General features: G+C 50.8%; 1 protein-coding gene and 1 non-coding gene across 8 annotated transcripts in view; both read right to left on the bottom strand.

Moving 5' to 3' along the window:
• Nucleotides 1-13,996, bottom strand: part of MED24 (mediator complex subunit 24) — a 32,359-nt gene that overhangs the window by 2,469 nt on the left and 15,894 nt on the right. For 6 of the 7 annotated variants that reach the window (XM_060646163.3, XM_060646162.3, XM_060646161.3 and 3 more), the window contains 20 exons: nucleotides 11,862-11,900; nucleotides 11,441-11,514; nucleotides 10,857-11,089; nucleotides 10,656-10,712; nucleotides 9,105-9,216; nucleotides 8,812-8,962; nucleotides 8,395-8,508; nucleotides 7,802-7,849; nucleotides 7,334-7,416; nucleotides 6,980-7,066; nucleotides 6,439-6,550; nucleotides 5,772-5,914; nucleotides 4,846-4,883; nucleotides 4,321-4,403; nucleotides 3,748-3,926; nucleotides 3,533-3,632; nucleotides 3,041-3,216; nucleotides 882-1,146; nucleotides 309-490; nucleotides 63-153 (listed from right to left, as the gene is read on the bottom strand). In XM_060646163.3, coding sequence (XP_060502146.1) covers nucleotides 63-153; nucleotides 309-490; nucleotides 882-1,146; nucleotides 3,041-3,216; nucleotides 3,533-3,632; nucleotides 3,748-3,926; nucleotides 4,321-4,403; nucleotides 4,846-4,883; nucleotides 5,772-5,914; nucleotides 6,439-6,550; nucleotides 6,980-7,066; nucleotides 7,334-7,416; nucleotides 7,802-7,849; nucleotides 8,395-8,508; nucleotides 8,812-8,962; nucleotides 9,105-9,216; nucleotides 10,656-10,712; nucleotides 10,857-11,089; nucleotides 11,441-11,514; nucleotides 11,862-11,900 — 2,367 coding nt within the window. The remainder of the gene's footprint in view (nucleotides 1-62; nucleotides 154-308; nucleotides 491-881; nucleotides 1,147-3,040; nucleotides 3,217-3,532; nucleotides 3,633-3,747; nucleotides 3,927-4,320; nucleotides 4,404-4,845; nucleotides 4,884-5,771; nucleotides 5,915-6,438; nucleotides 6,551-6,979; nucleotides 7,067-7,333; nucleotides 7,417-7,801; nucleotides 7,850-8,394; nucleotides 8,509-8,811; nucleotides 8,963-9,104; nucleotides 9,217-10,655; nucleotides 10,713-10,856; nucleotides 11,090-11,440; nucleotides 11,515-11,861; nucleotides 11,901-13,996) is intronic. The other variant, XM_060646164.3, reaches the window with a different exon arrangement.
• LOC132688686 (small nucleolar RNA SNORD124) lies at nucleotides 4,482-4,585 on the bottom strand. The gene has a single exon (XR_009614665.1). It is a non-coding gene; the product is annotated as a small nucleolar RNA SNORD124 (small nucleolar RNA).

A 13,996-nucleotide genomic window follows, 5' to 3' on the forward strand; every position in this document is an offset into this window, starting at 1 on the left:
GTGTCTCTTACCACAGAAGGCCCAGTAAATGTCCTCTGAGCACATGAATGAATGCGCCCTACCTCGATGTCTTCACGGTGTCTCTTCTTCTGGCGCGAGGATGCCTGTCCCTTGTGGGAAGAATAGGAGCTCAGGGCACACCAGACAGCTAACCTGGCAAAGGGTTCCAGGGAAAGAAGGTAAAGTCAGAGGGCCCCAGAGAGGGTTTCCGTGCCAGTGCTGATCAGGCCCCAGCTGACAGGGCTTCCCCACAGCCCAGCCCCCCGGGCCCCGTGCTGTGGGGACTCGAGGCTCTGAGAGAATCCTACTTGGCGAGCGCAGTGCCAGGAGGGTCCATGAGGCTGTGCCACTTAGAGGAATCGGTGAGCAGGCCAGGCAGGATGTGGCCCAGCAGGACCAGGGTCACTTGCTGCATGTCCAGACAGAAGATGGAGTAGAGCAGCTCCACCGCCCGCAGTGTGTGCTCCTTCCGTGTCTCCTTCAACAGCTCCTGGAGGGGCCGGGGAGGGAGATTTAGCAGCTGAGGGCTCCAAACACGGGGTTCTCTGGGAGAGCACACAAGGGGAAGCCCCGGGTACTGCTCCATCCCTCACTACGAGTCAGCCTCTGGCCATAGCTCCCTGAAGAGGGGGCTTCCCTCAGAGCCCAGGAGCCCCGAGGCCAGGACCTGCCTCTGTGTTCCAAGGAATCTTCTCACGGCACTTAAGAGGCCTCCCAGAGAAGCCCGGCTGACCAGGCTGGGTGCAGGGAAATGCGGGGACAGGACTGACTTTGGTGCTACCAGGTATTTTCTCAGAGGTCTCCCTGAGTCTCGAGGATACCTGCTCCCCCAGCCTAGGTCTGGGTGGGTGTCTGGCCCACACCCGCTGCACCCCAGGTACCTTAATCAGGTTGTTGCAGAACCAGTAGACGCCTCCCATGTGCAGCAGGGTGTCAAAGATGTGGATGGAGCGGCTGTCCACCCATCCTTTCTCCAGCACCTTGCCAAATATGTCTGTCAGCACCTCCTTGATGGGTCGCTTGGGGGGCAGCAGGTTCCAGTAGGGCATCGTGTCCACACCCGTGGATGGGAACTTGATCTGGGTGGCTGTCTGCTGCAGCACGTCAGCACACATGTGCTCCAGGATCGAGCTCATGATCACCACCCTGGGGGAGGGAGGAGAGGACCTGAGATTCAGGTTCGGGCAATATCAGGTTCAAGAGTGGAGCAAACATCCAGGCCAGACTTTTCCCAGGACTCGAGTTACGGAAATATTCCTGGGGAACTAACCCCATTCTATGCTGAGGGAGGAGACAAGAAGTCACAAAGCCCTAGCAGACCTGCCCCTACCAGTCCTGCTCCTGGGAGGCCTCTCACCTGATGGGCCCAAAGCCTGTGTGTGGAGGGGGTGCTCTCCTCCCCCAGGTTATTCCAACGATATATTCCTGTTTTCTCTTTTCATTGTCTCCAACTTCCCCCATCCCCCAGAGCTGGGGCCCTGCCAATCCCTGGACATAAATAAATATGATCACTTCCCTTTGGGCTGAGTGCTGGGGGGGTGGGGGGGGTCCCCGCCCAGCCTTGGCCTCCTCCCAAAGTAAACTGTTACTTCCAGGACAAGGGCCCAAGGACTGTCCCACAAGACTCTTCCCGGCCTTTGGTAGCTGGGCAAATAGAAGCATATGTCCAGGAATTTTCTCATACACGGTCTTCAACCGTGAATGCAGTCCGGAGTCTGAGCGCTAACTATTCCTGGAATGCTGGGCAGCTCTGGGAAAGCTGCTAGGACTTTCAGGCCCACTTTTTCCCACCTGCATGATGCACCCACAGATTTCCAACTATTCTTCACCCAGATAGGAGTCAGGGTGCTTAGCGTGGATTACGTCAGAGCACACCCTCCATTACTTGTGGGAGGATGGATGTGAGGGACAAAGGAATAGAGAATGATGTGAGGAAAAAAGGAGATGTGATCTCACAGACCCTCTCCAACCGTGTTTTGGTTCAATGTTTCCACCTTCCCCCCTCTAGGAGCATCCTGAGGGCCACCTGGTGAGTCCTCTCTCCTAGCTTACTGCTTGTACATGCCCGTTCCATAGCAGCGCTGTTCACAACAGCCAAGAGGCGAAGCTACCCAAGCGTCCATCAACCGACGAATGGATAAACAAAATGTGGCATATACATATGATGGAATATTATTCTGAAGGAAATTCTGACATGTGCTACGACATGGATGAACCTTGGGAACACTGTGCTAAATGAAATAAGCCAGGCACAAGAAGACAAACACTGTACCCACTTACATGGGGTACCTCAAGTAGTCAAATTCATAGAAACAAAGTAGAATGGTAGTTACCAGAAACTGGGGGAGGGAAAAGGGTGAGTTGTTACATAATGGGTACAAAGTCTCAGATTTACAAGATGAAAGGTTCTGCAGATCTGTTCCGCCCCCCTCCCCCACCCCCCACCCCCCACAATGTGAATACCTAACACTGCTGAACTAGATACTTAAAAATAGTTAAGACAAATTTTTTTAGGTTACATTTTTACCACAATTATATTAAAAAAAGGTTATTGGAAGGGGGAAACACCACTGAACTCAATGTCTGAAGTCACCAGGGAGGTCCTCCAAGCCTCTAAAAAGCCAAGGCAGGACAATGTCACAAAAGATAGCCAGATAGGGGGATGACGAGGGTAGGCAGGCTGAAGGCTTATAGTTTTGCAGATGGGCTCATAGTTCCTAGACAGTGATAGAGCTAAGATAACCACTCTGTTCTTCTGGTAAGCTAGTTCTCCAGATCTTGAGCTCTTTGAAGACAGGAATCATAGCTATTTGGGGTCTGTATTTCTGGGACACAGCAGGTACTGGATTATAAACACTCCAGGCACAGAGACACACACTAAATCTTGCTGAGTCAGTGGGTGAACACGTAAATAAAAACGTGGGTGAGTGAGCAGCATGTTTTGGGAAGGTAAGAGAAGAGGGGGATATTGGTTATTAGAGGTGCTGGCTTCTCACGACAGGCCTACAGAGTTCCAGAAGCGAGGGGACGGGTTACTGACCTCTCATTGTAGAACTGCAGGGTGTTCTCACTATACAGTGGCCCTGCCAGCTGGCGGATCATCTGCAGAGACTTCTCACGCTCATCCAGCCCCAGCATCCGCACGTGGGCCACAAGCCAAGCCACAGCACACACTGCCAGACTGCACACCTTCCCCTTGATATTATCTGTGATTTTCTGGGGGAGGGGAAAGGGTGACTGAGGCCACTATCTTCCCCTCCCTGACCATCACTTTCCCCAGCCTCTGTGGGCAGCTAAGTGCAGCAGGTGGAATCCTGGACCACATCCGACACCTCTTTTCACCACAAATATGCTTTTTCCAAAGTTGCCTGGGTGGGAGGGAGTGGCTAAGCCTATAATTACAAGGAAGATCAACATCCAAACATGAGCTCCTGGATTAAGGGTCTTCTTGTTCTTATAAAATGTAACAAGCTATCAAAGACTGGCTCTGTGTCTCAGGGAGGAGAGAAGGCTGCTGGAAAGGTGGGGCTACCTGGATGGACTCGAAGGCCAGGACCCCGTTCTCCCAGGCATTGAGGATCTCCAAGATGGCTGCTGAGATGCTCAGACAGGCTTCGTGCCACTTCATCTGCCTGCAAGGGGTGGGAATGAGAGGAAAATCACCACGGGGGAGTGTGGGATGGGCTGAGGGAGAGGGTCTTGGCCTACCCCCGCCACCACCCTTGGACCGGGCACCCGGCCACTGACACCAGCTTCATCTCTGAAGAGTTGTTGAGCAAGGCCACCAAGGATTCCACTTTGGTGGAGTCGGGCCAGAAGCAGGGGTGGTCAGGGTTTAGGATCTTGCCCTCCTCAGGCATGCAAGTCTGCATCCATGTCTCAAAGAAGGGCACCTGTGCTCCTGAGCTCGACTCAGACAGAATTACCTGGGAAAGGAAGGGAGCATCAGCAGCCAGTGCCCCACACCCCCGTTTCCTACCCCACTGCTTCTACTTTCCAGCCTGAAGAACTAAAGATGAATTGGTCTAAGGGAGAAAGATTAGATAGAATCTAAGGTGAATTGGTCTAAGGGAGAAAGAGAGAAAGGGGCTATGCTGCCACCTAGTGGTGGGTGTGGAGGTCGCACTGAAGGATTATGGATGTGACCAAGGGGGCATCCGTTGACCCACCAGGGGTGGGGGCACCAGAGTTCTGCAGCCAGCAGAACCAACTGGCTTAGGAGACCAGTGGGAGAGAGGGGCCCCTAGTTATTGGCCGTTTCCTTCCCCTTCTCCCCGCCCACTTGGTGCCCCTAATCCTGGCTGCTTTCCTCTCACTCACCTCTGAACCATAGGTCTGGGCCACGTGACACAACATGAGGAACGAGATGTCAAAGAGCAAGGCGCGCACCGAGGCTGCTTTGGCTATGAAGAATGAGAAGGCTGACCCCACTGCCTAGGGCAGGGCCCAAAGCCCTTGTCTAGGTTGGGAGGGGATCGGGATTTGCCTCAAGGAAGGTCAGTGATCAAGTGGCTTCTTCAAAGCTCTGAGGCTCAGAATCCTTTTCTTGAGTGTCGACTGGAACATCATCCCTTCCTTAGAATCAAAGACTCCTGATACCCTCCTTCTCCTCAGTACCCAACCAAATCATAAAGGGGGAGAGCAAGAGACAAACAGGTGGTTTGGGAAGAATCCTTTTCCCAGCATTCCCCTCTTTCAAGGCTCCCCAAAAGCTTCAGTCCGTCATTGTTCAGGGGAGAAAACAGCCTCCCCAGGATAAGCAATAGGCCCTCTGCCCTCCCTTATTCTCTGCCTCCACCACCCCTCCTGCAGTGCAGGGTCTGGAGGTGCACAGAGCTGACTTACCAAGTTCTTCATTGCCATGTGTCGTGAATTCATTCAAACTGTGGGAGGAATGGAGACAGGCTGCACCAAGCAGGGCAAAGAGTCAGGGGGCTACACCTATCCTGAAAGGCAGTCACTAGAGTCTGAATTAGGGATTACACTTAAAATGAACATCACTACACAAAAAAGAACTCTTCCTATCTGTTTTTAAAAGATTTCCAAGGCGGGGCACCTGACTGGCTCAGTCAAAAGAGCATGCAACTGTTGTGAGTCAAGCCCCACATTGAGTGTAGAGATTACTTAAAAATAAAAATCTTAGGGGCACCTGGGTGGCTCAGTCGGTTGAGCGTCCGACTTCGGCTCGGGTCATGATCTCACGGTTCGTGGGTTCGAGCCCCGCGTCGGGCTCTGTGCTGACAGCTCAGAGCCTGGAGCCTGCTTCACATTCTGTGTCTCCCTCTCTCTCTGTGCCACAATCCCCCCCGCCCCCACCCGCTCATGCTCTGTCTCTCTGTCAAAAATAAATAAACATTAAAAAAAATTTTAAAAATAAAAAAATAAAAAATAAAAATCTTAAAAAAAAGAAAAAAAGATTTCCAAGACCCAGTTAATGGCTCACTGGACGGAGCCAAGTTCTACATATCAAATTCCAGGTCAACCAAAACAATCAACAGGGTTTGAGAACTCCTTCTTAATGATTGGGTGCACCTGAATCCCTCCACGTCTGCCATTTTATGCCTCTCAGCTCATCAACATGCTCAGCTGCAGAGAAAAGAGCACTTCACATCCAGAGACCTGGGCCTTCCCCCAGCGTCTCCCGTGGGGATGGCCTGCCTTGCCCTGGGCATCTCCAGGGAGACCCAGACTCCAGCGCCTTGCCCCTATTCTGCTACATCCTCCTTCAGACATGCCTCCCCAACCCTAGCCAGGGGCTCAGCCTTCCTCACTTGATGAATTTCCGGGCGAAGGATTTAAGCTTCCCAGTGGCAGCAGCAGCAGCCAGCAGCAGATCCAGACTCTTCCCAGACAGCATGTGGCCCAGAACTCCTAGCAGCCCCTCTGGGGACTTGGAGTGGTCTGCATCCATCGTCTGGGGATATGACAGGAAATCAAGTCCTGAACAATACTGAACACCCCCCAGATACAGCCTAACCACAGTCTCCCTCTCTGTATGTCTCCATTAAATGGGATACTACAACCTGAAATTCGATCTACATCTTTCTGACTCTGTTCTGGAAAACCATTCCCCAAATCCATCCTTGCTCTCTAATCCTTCCCTCTCAACTCAACTGGGATCATGATGGTGGTGGTGTGATGGTGGTGATGGTGGAGGTGGGGTGGGTGAGGTCACTGCTATGAGATTCCCCATTGCTTCTGCAGGAGCAGGTGAAAGCATCTACCAGGGTGCCTGGCTTACAGGTAATGCTCAAGCTCAACAGAGATTATTTTCGATGGCAGCTTCCCCGCCTTCCCCCTTTCTCTACCTCCAAAGTAACTACGTATAAAAGCCAGAAGACATAGAAGTCTATGACCTCTGTTTATTTATCTGGAAGTAGAAGCAAAAGTGGAAAAAAGGAAGTCGTGACCCTGGAGGCAAGGAAAGGGCACACTCACCTTGAGGATATTTGTGACAGTGGGCTCTGCCCGGAGGATCAGCCCAGGATTGGGCTGGATGTTGGCATTTTCTCCGGATTTCAGCTGGGGCGCGTGTTCCCGGTCTGCTGCCCTGCAGCCGTAAGCAGTTGGAGAAGGGAAAAGAAATAGAGGTAAGTTCCTGACTTACAGAAGCAAAGGCCCAGAGAAGGTGGGGAGCACAGGAGAACCTTTGTGGCCGGGGTGATCTTTATGAAAGCATATTCACGACCACGATTGCTTCAACTTATCACTGATCGTTACTTCAATGTTGAAAGCTCACTTCATATTAAAGGAAGATTTAGGATTTTAACTTTGCTTGCAAAGGACGGTGGGAGTTCAAGCGCAGCACCTAAGGGTGCAGAAACGAGCATCTGCTGTTCCTGGGATCCCTAGGCCTGGCCCCAGGCACCTGCAACCCGAACTCTAGACAGTAGGCAAAAAGGCACCGGGAAGTCCGGACTGGACATGAGAGGAGGAGGGCAAGCGGCCCATGGGCCAGCCCAAGGGAGCGCACACTTACCGCTTGGCCATGAGGTTGGTCACGCTGGCTTCAGACAGAAGCCCCTGCTTGCTACATTCTTGGAGTAGGAATTTTGTACAGTCACAGCTGTGAGGGGAAAAGGTGATGACGGGGGAGCAGGGCAGGGGTTACTGAGGGGTGGGAACAATGGGCCCCTGCCTGCTGTCCTCCCTCCTTCAGGATGAAGGATGTTTGACTGCCTGAGGGATGTTAGAGGGGCGCAGGCACTCGGCAGCTACAGGGCTGCCGCCTCCTGCCCAGGGGAGCAAACCAGGAGACAGTCTCCTGAGAGGAGCAAGGGGGAGAGCCCAGAACATGTTCCGGTGCAGTGGGGGTGAGCAGGGGAGCTCGTACTTGCAGCGCTGGTCGGCTTTGTCCAGCAAGGGTGTGAGCTTCAGCAGGAACTCAAAAGCACAATTGACATCCTCGGTGAAGTCCTACAAAGACCCAGAAGGTGCCATCTGGCTTCTAGGTCCTCCACTACACCCACAGCCTGTGATGCAGACTTTAAAGGACACCCCACTGGATATAAACACCGACAAGTCGGCTGTACCCACCACAGGCTTCCAGTGACATGACAGGAAGGAGTGTAGAGCACCATGGCCCTCCACCGGCCCCGGGACACCTTGGGCAACCTTGCCCCTGGTGCGGCCTGGCCGCCTTGCAGAGGATGGGTGTGACGCTCAGGTGCCCACACGCTTCCAGCCTTCCCCCAGGGGCCAGAACACACGGCTGGCCCTTCCCTTGCCCTTGTGTCTCCAGGGTGGAAACAAGGATTCACCAGCTCCCGTGCCCCTCCCCCATCTTATTTCTTCAACCAACCTTGTCCCCGTGACAGTATTTCTTCAACTTAACCAAAACCTGTGGAATCTAGAGAGTGAGACAAGAGGAAAAACAGGAAGATGAATTTCTTCTCTCACCCAGAAATAAAGTCATCCCCTCCATCCCCCTGCCCTGAGTAGAGAGACAGGAACCCTCCCACCCTGGAAATAAAAGCACTCTTAGGGCCAAATGAGAAAGCTGACAGGCATCCAAGTGCCCGGTGCCCCCCGTCTACAGGACACAGGGACCCCTCACTTCTGCTGGTTCCACAAGGAAATGCCACAAGTAAAAGGGAACTCGATTCAAGGGCCGGGGCCACTTCCCTGGCTCCCATAACTGCCCTGTACCAATCTGGTTGATGACTGAGCTAAACAGCACCTGTGTGCTAAAAGATGGAAGGCGCCTGCCAAGTAGGCTAAATATAGCCCTGGGACTTTCAGAGAAAAGAATCGATGGGAACTTGCGCTGGGGGACCCGGCAGGCTGCAGACAATGCCAGCAGGGAGAAATGCAGGACAGAGATCCTGGGTGTCACTGCTTTTCCTGAGAACCATTTCTAGACTGGGCTCTCTGTTGCTCCCCTGTCCCAGGTACCTTGAGGAAGGTGAAAGCTGTCCACTTGAGCTCCTCCGTACCCTCAGGAGACTCGATAAGCCCCACGAAGCAAGCTTTCCAGATTTCCAGGACAAAAAGTGGGGTGGGGATATGCTGTGAGAAGACCCAAGAGAGAAGCCTAAAAGGGTGCCCATCCCCTTTCATATTCTGAAGGCCCCGGGGAGGCCAGGAGCTGATCAGGTAAGCTCAGAGACTGTGTACGAAGGGTGCTCCCCCACCCCAGTGTGAGAACAAGAGATGTCAGGGGAAATGGCACTGCCACGTATGACAGCCATCTGCTTTCCACCACGATCAGAGGAAACCCAGTTCTCCCAAAAAGTACCAGAAGAATCCTCCCCACTGCCCCCAAGGGGCCAGCCCAACATGTTGGCAGAGAAACAACTCTGGAACCCCAACCTGCATGCGCTTCACCATCATAAGCTGTTCCACCAGGGGCTGCGTCTCGCCTGTCAGGTTCATGGTGCCCTCGAGCAGGACCACCGCATGGACTGTGGGGTAACCAGTCTTGTGCAGCTGCTCAGAGTGCACAGCCAGCATTGTGGGAATGCTGAAGGGAACGGATACATGGGAGACAGAAAGAGTTGGAGGGCAGGTGAGCAGAAGGGTGGGGGCCAGGGGTCACATCTCCCTACCCACACCCAGGGCCTTTCCTCGCTCCTTCCACTACAATCAGCCTGGGAGCCTGGTACCTCCTAATGAGCGTGCCACACTGCTCAGCCTGGCTCCGGAGCTGGGGGTTGCTGAGACTCGCCAGGATTTCACCAAGCTTCAAGAGAGAATGCTCAATGGCAGTCCAGGAGGCTGGTGGAGAAAAGGAAATGCAGACACACAATGGGAAAAGAAGAGAGGAAGACAATGGCCCTGAGCTCCTCGACTTTGGCCCCCCTGGGACCTCAAAACCACGCACAGAGGCTTCCCCTGAGGATGACATGGAGGCCAGGGGCCTGAGGGCAGCATGCACTGTTTCTAGAAGGGGAGTGAGCACCAACACCGAAGTCCCTAGAAACTATTCCCAGAGGCCTGCCTTCTAGGGGATGCACGTGGCTGACTTTAGAGCCTAGGTACAGTTCAACACAGACAGTGGCAAAGAGAGGCACAGGGGGGTTGGAGTCCAGTGGCTAGAACAGGGAGGTGGCCACAAATTGCATCAGGATTGGCCAGCCTTGCAAGTGGCCATCACTCTCTACCCCAGTCGAGCTAGATTCCTAACCAGGCTTCTGGGTTCACCCACACCCTGTCGAGGCCTTTGCTCTCACGGCTCTCCCCCTCTGTGGTGCCCCAACTCATCGCCACCTCTCAAACCACTCTTCTCAAGCTTTTGTTCATGTCTGGATCCTTTGACAACACACCCAACTGGTCCAACCCGCTAACCTCTCCGCCTAAATGCTTGAACTCATGGTCTCTACTACATTATTTAGCACTTAATTATGAGTCACTTATCCTAGTTACAACTCCAGAGGGTTAAATGATGATGAATACTGGCACCAACTAGCCCGTTAACCTCCATGTGGCATGGGAAAAAGAAACAAAAAAATAAGACCTGAGATCCATTAAAATTAAGTTAAATATTCATTCACTTTTCAGCCACTAAACATTGGTCAAGTGTTCAAGATAGGTAAGATACTGTCAACAAGGCCCATTTTTATAGACAGGTCATCTTTCTGGACTTCTCACAGGCAATAAAACATACTTTGAAAAGTTAACAAATATACTAATCCTATAACAAGTTCTCCAAACATGTCCTGAAGACCTGGATGTAACCCATTCTAGCATTGTTGTTACTGGAGAACAAGAGATCCTTAGGTGGTCTCAAGCCACAAGGCTGTGGTCTTTGGGCAACATGTCCAGAAAACCAGTCTTCCCTCCCGCCGGGTGATCTATCTCCTTCAGGCTCTGGAGGGTTCCAAGAGTTAACATCTGCACTTGAGCCAAGCGGTGTAGGATACAACAGGCCTGATAGCAGACAGGTACCATGTTCAAAGGGACATGTTAGGCAACACTCAAAAACAAGAGTCATTTACTTTCAGGAGATGAGTAGCGTGGAGACAAACACAAGGATGGATGGTGTACTTCTCTTGTCTCTAACTTCATCCATGTTTATCACATACTAGTCTTGCTCCCCACTAGCATGTATGCTTGTTGAGGGCAGGGACCCTGCCACATGCTCCTTTGGTAGCCCCCCACCCCCCATCCCCAGCACCTGGCACAGTGCTGGGCATACAATAATGCTCAGTAAATACCTGTTGGTTGATTGGCTCGGGTGCCACCCTGCCCAAGTCCCTGGGATGTATGCAATGCTTATGGGGAGAAAAAAAAGGAAGTGGGATGATTTCAGATCCTCCTGGAAAGAAGTGGGATGGCATCCTGCCTCTCCCCTTTCAATTAAAGAACCAGCTATGGGAACAGTGGCAGGTGGGGCTCAGGGGAACCAGGGGACATACAGGCCTCCTCTAGTTTGGCGATGTGGAGCAGGGCCCGGTTCTTGGTGCTGCTGAGGGTCTTCTCCAGGCGCTGCAGGCACATGGCAAGCTGCTTCTCGCCAGCCGCTGGAGTGCCTGCCTCCAGCCCCTCCCGGAGCCGCTCTGCAGAGGCTGCAGTGCAGCGCAGCAGCCAGTGGAGGGCGCTGAGAAGGGACCGGCACAGCCCAATGCACTCCTCTGCTTTGCCATGACAGCTACCGGGAAAGGATGCAAAATCTGTCTTGGCTCCAAAGGCTGAAATATGACCCACACCAATCTTCCCCAGAGTGGCTGGCACGCCCCTATGAGGGAAGAGAGCTGGGAAGCTAGCAAAGTCCTAGGGAAGACAGCCCCAACTTCCACTGGACAAGATTTCATATGAGCTACTCCAAAGAGAAGAGGTCTTTTATCCCAAGGGACTAAGTAGAAAAGGATGGGGGTGGGTGGGTGCAGAAGAGCAGAGGGGAAAGAAGTGTGGGAATCCACAGAGTTGGCCTCAGTCTACATGCTTGGAGCTTCTCCTTTACGCTAGGATAATACCGGAAGTTAACAAGCCCTGCCATTACCTCAGTCGGTCACAAAACATGTCCATGATATCCAGCAAAGCCTGGACACACAAGTCCCGGGAAAAGTCATCAAACTGCAGAAAGAACAGTTAATGATACTACAAACATCCCAGTCGACCTCTGGTCTCACACATGAGGCAGACGGCATATTCAGAATTCCTACTCATCTTCCCTCCAACCTCAGGTTTCAGACTCAGCATTCTTTCAACATTGGAAGTTGGCTCCTAATTGCCAGCCCCCCACTTCCCAGGATCTCCCTCCCTCCAGTGGAACACAGCAATGCCATCCAGAGGCATCACGTGCTGCCTCTCCAGTCTCAGAGTGTACATGACCGCGCAGGCGAGCAGAGGGGTCCCATCTGTCACTATCATCTCTCTGCTCCCATGCCCTCCACCTAGCTCATAAATGGCTATGGTCATACCTTACTGATTGCTGTGAGGACAGAGGAGTAGGACACCATCTGGATGGAAAGAAGAAAGATAAAGTTCAGACAACTAGCGTCACAGCTGACGGGATCAAACACTGACACTTCAAATTTCTGCAGCTCAAAAAGTTCAACCCCTTCAACAGGCCTTCCTCAACCCACGAAAAGAGAGGCAGGAAAACTAGACATTGTCCCCATCCCTGCTTCTATCAAAATCACCATAAATGACACCATGAGCATACACCCAGTAAGATCAGGGTGGGCATTCAAAAGTGCCGTGTTTCATGCTCACATGCCACTCATTGTCCACTATATACAAGGTTAAAATAATTGCTAGTAGGCAGAAGAAAGGATAGGAATGAGGTTATGTTACTTTCCTCCTACAACTTCTATAGAGTAGGAGAGGCTCTGTCAGCACAGACCCTGGTGCAGGGTTCAAACCCACAAACTGTGAGATCATGACCTGAGCCAAAGTCGGACGCTTAACCAACTGAGCCACCCAGGTGCCCTCAGAGTACTTTTATTTACAACAACTGGAGATGAAGAAACATTTCCTGCAATGAACAGGTAATACCTGCACACTGAAATTGTAGTGAATTTCATGATACACACTCTGATTCTCTAGGATTTACTCTCTAGGACTCCTCCAGGACACCTTCTCTGATCGACCCCAACCTCCTTCCCATGTGCTCCAAGTAATTAATCCCCTTATACCCATCATTACACAGCAGGTACCTGTTGCCCCCACCAAACTAGGAGCTCCTTGAGGACAAGGATGCTTTTACTCAGTGACCACCATGAACTTGCTATGATGTTGGTAGAATGAATAAGTAAAAACACACCTTTAGATCAGCATTTCTCAAAGTAGCTTCCAAAGTTGCACTATCCAATAGGGAAGCCACTAGCCACAAGTGGCTGTTTAAATTTAAATTAAATAAAATTAAATATTCAGTTCCTTAGTCAGACTAGTCACATTTCAAGTGCCCAACAGCCACATGTGGCTAGTGGCTACCGTTTTAGCACAGATACACAGCATTTCTGTTACTGTAGAAATATTTATTGCATGATGTTCTTCCAAAGAGTCCCCAAGATGTTAAGAAACTTTACACACACACACACACAGCTTTTGTGTGATATGAATTTAAGAAACCACGGACTAAATAGCTTTCTTTGCTTAGCTTTGCTGAGTCATAATATGCTTGTATATAATGAGAACCTCTAAGATAAATGGAAACAGTAAATAATACTTTCCAAGCTTATTTGACTAAGAGAAAGCCTATCTGAACAGTGAGCTGAGAACAGAAACAGTGGTGAATTTATATCTGTTTCTCTAGAATGTAGCCCAGGCTTAGCACATAGTAGGTCCTCAGTAAGCTTTTATTACTTTGGATTGGTGAATTCTAGGAACTAGCATTCTGAAAAAAAAAGTGGGATCACTATTAGTAAAACCTATCCATAGGATTGGAGATGTAGTTGAAAAGAAATAACCAATGTGTCCTGCATGAAATTAAAACCTAGAGAAAGTCTATTAAGTGGTCATATTTAAAAAATTTATTGCATGCTGATAAAATATAAATAATACTTTAGAAAGTAGTTACAAGTATATACTCAAAATCAGTGGCAAAATACACTGTAATAAAAAAGATTACAATGATAGCAACTGTCAGGATAATCACCTGCTTCGTGGGTTGTCTTCCCAAGAGGAATAGAAATTTCCAGAGATTCAAGAGGAAAGTCAAGTTAGCCTCGATGACCTTAATATGGTGAATTTTACATGCATGGCAATGCCTTCTGTGTATAATTTCTCCATCATGTGAACAGAGTGCTCTCTGTTCAGACACATTTAACTAGTATTCTTAAATAAACAAAAGCAAAATACACAGAGGACTTAAATACACAATTAGTGTTTAGTACAACTCTCAGCAAGATGTTCTGTGAAGCCATAGCTGGTGTCTGATGGTGATCAGAAAGTTGGGAGCCTGCCTGGGCAGAATGACCATAACGTTCCAGACGAGTATTTGTTTATTTATAACTGATGTCCCCATAGCAAGAGCTTGGCAGAGAAATGAACCTTGTTGGATACCAACCTGAAGAGGGAGCTGGATGTTCCCACTGAAACTAACCCCAAACTC

The sequence above is a fragment of the Panthera onca genome, chromosome E1 (genome assembly GCF_046562875.1).
Source record: "Panthera onca isolate mPanOnc1 chromosome E1, mPanOnc1 haplotype 2, whole genome shotgun sequence".
Taxonomy (NCBI): domain Eukaryota; kingdom Metazoa; phylum Chordata; class Mammalia; order Carnivora; family Felidae; genus Panthera; species Panthera onca.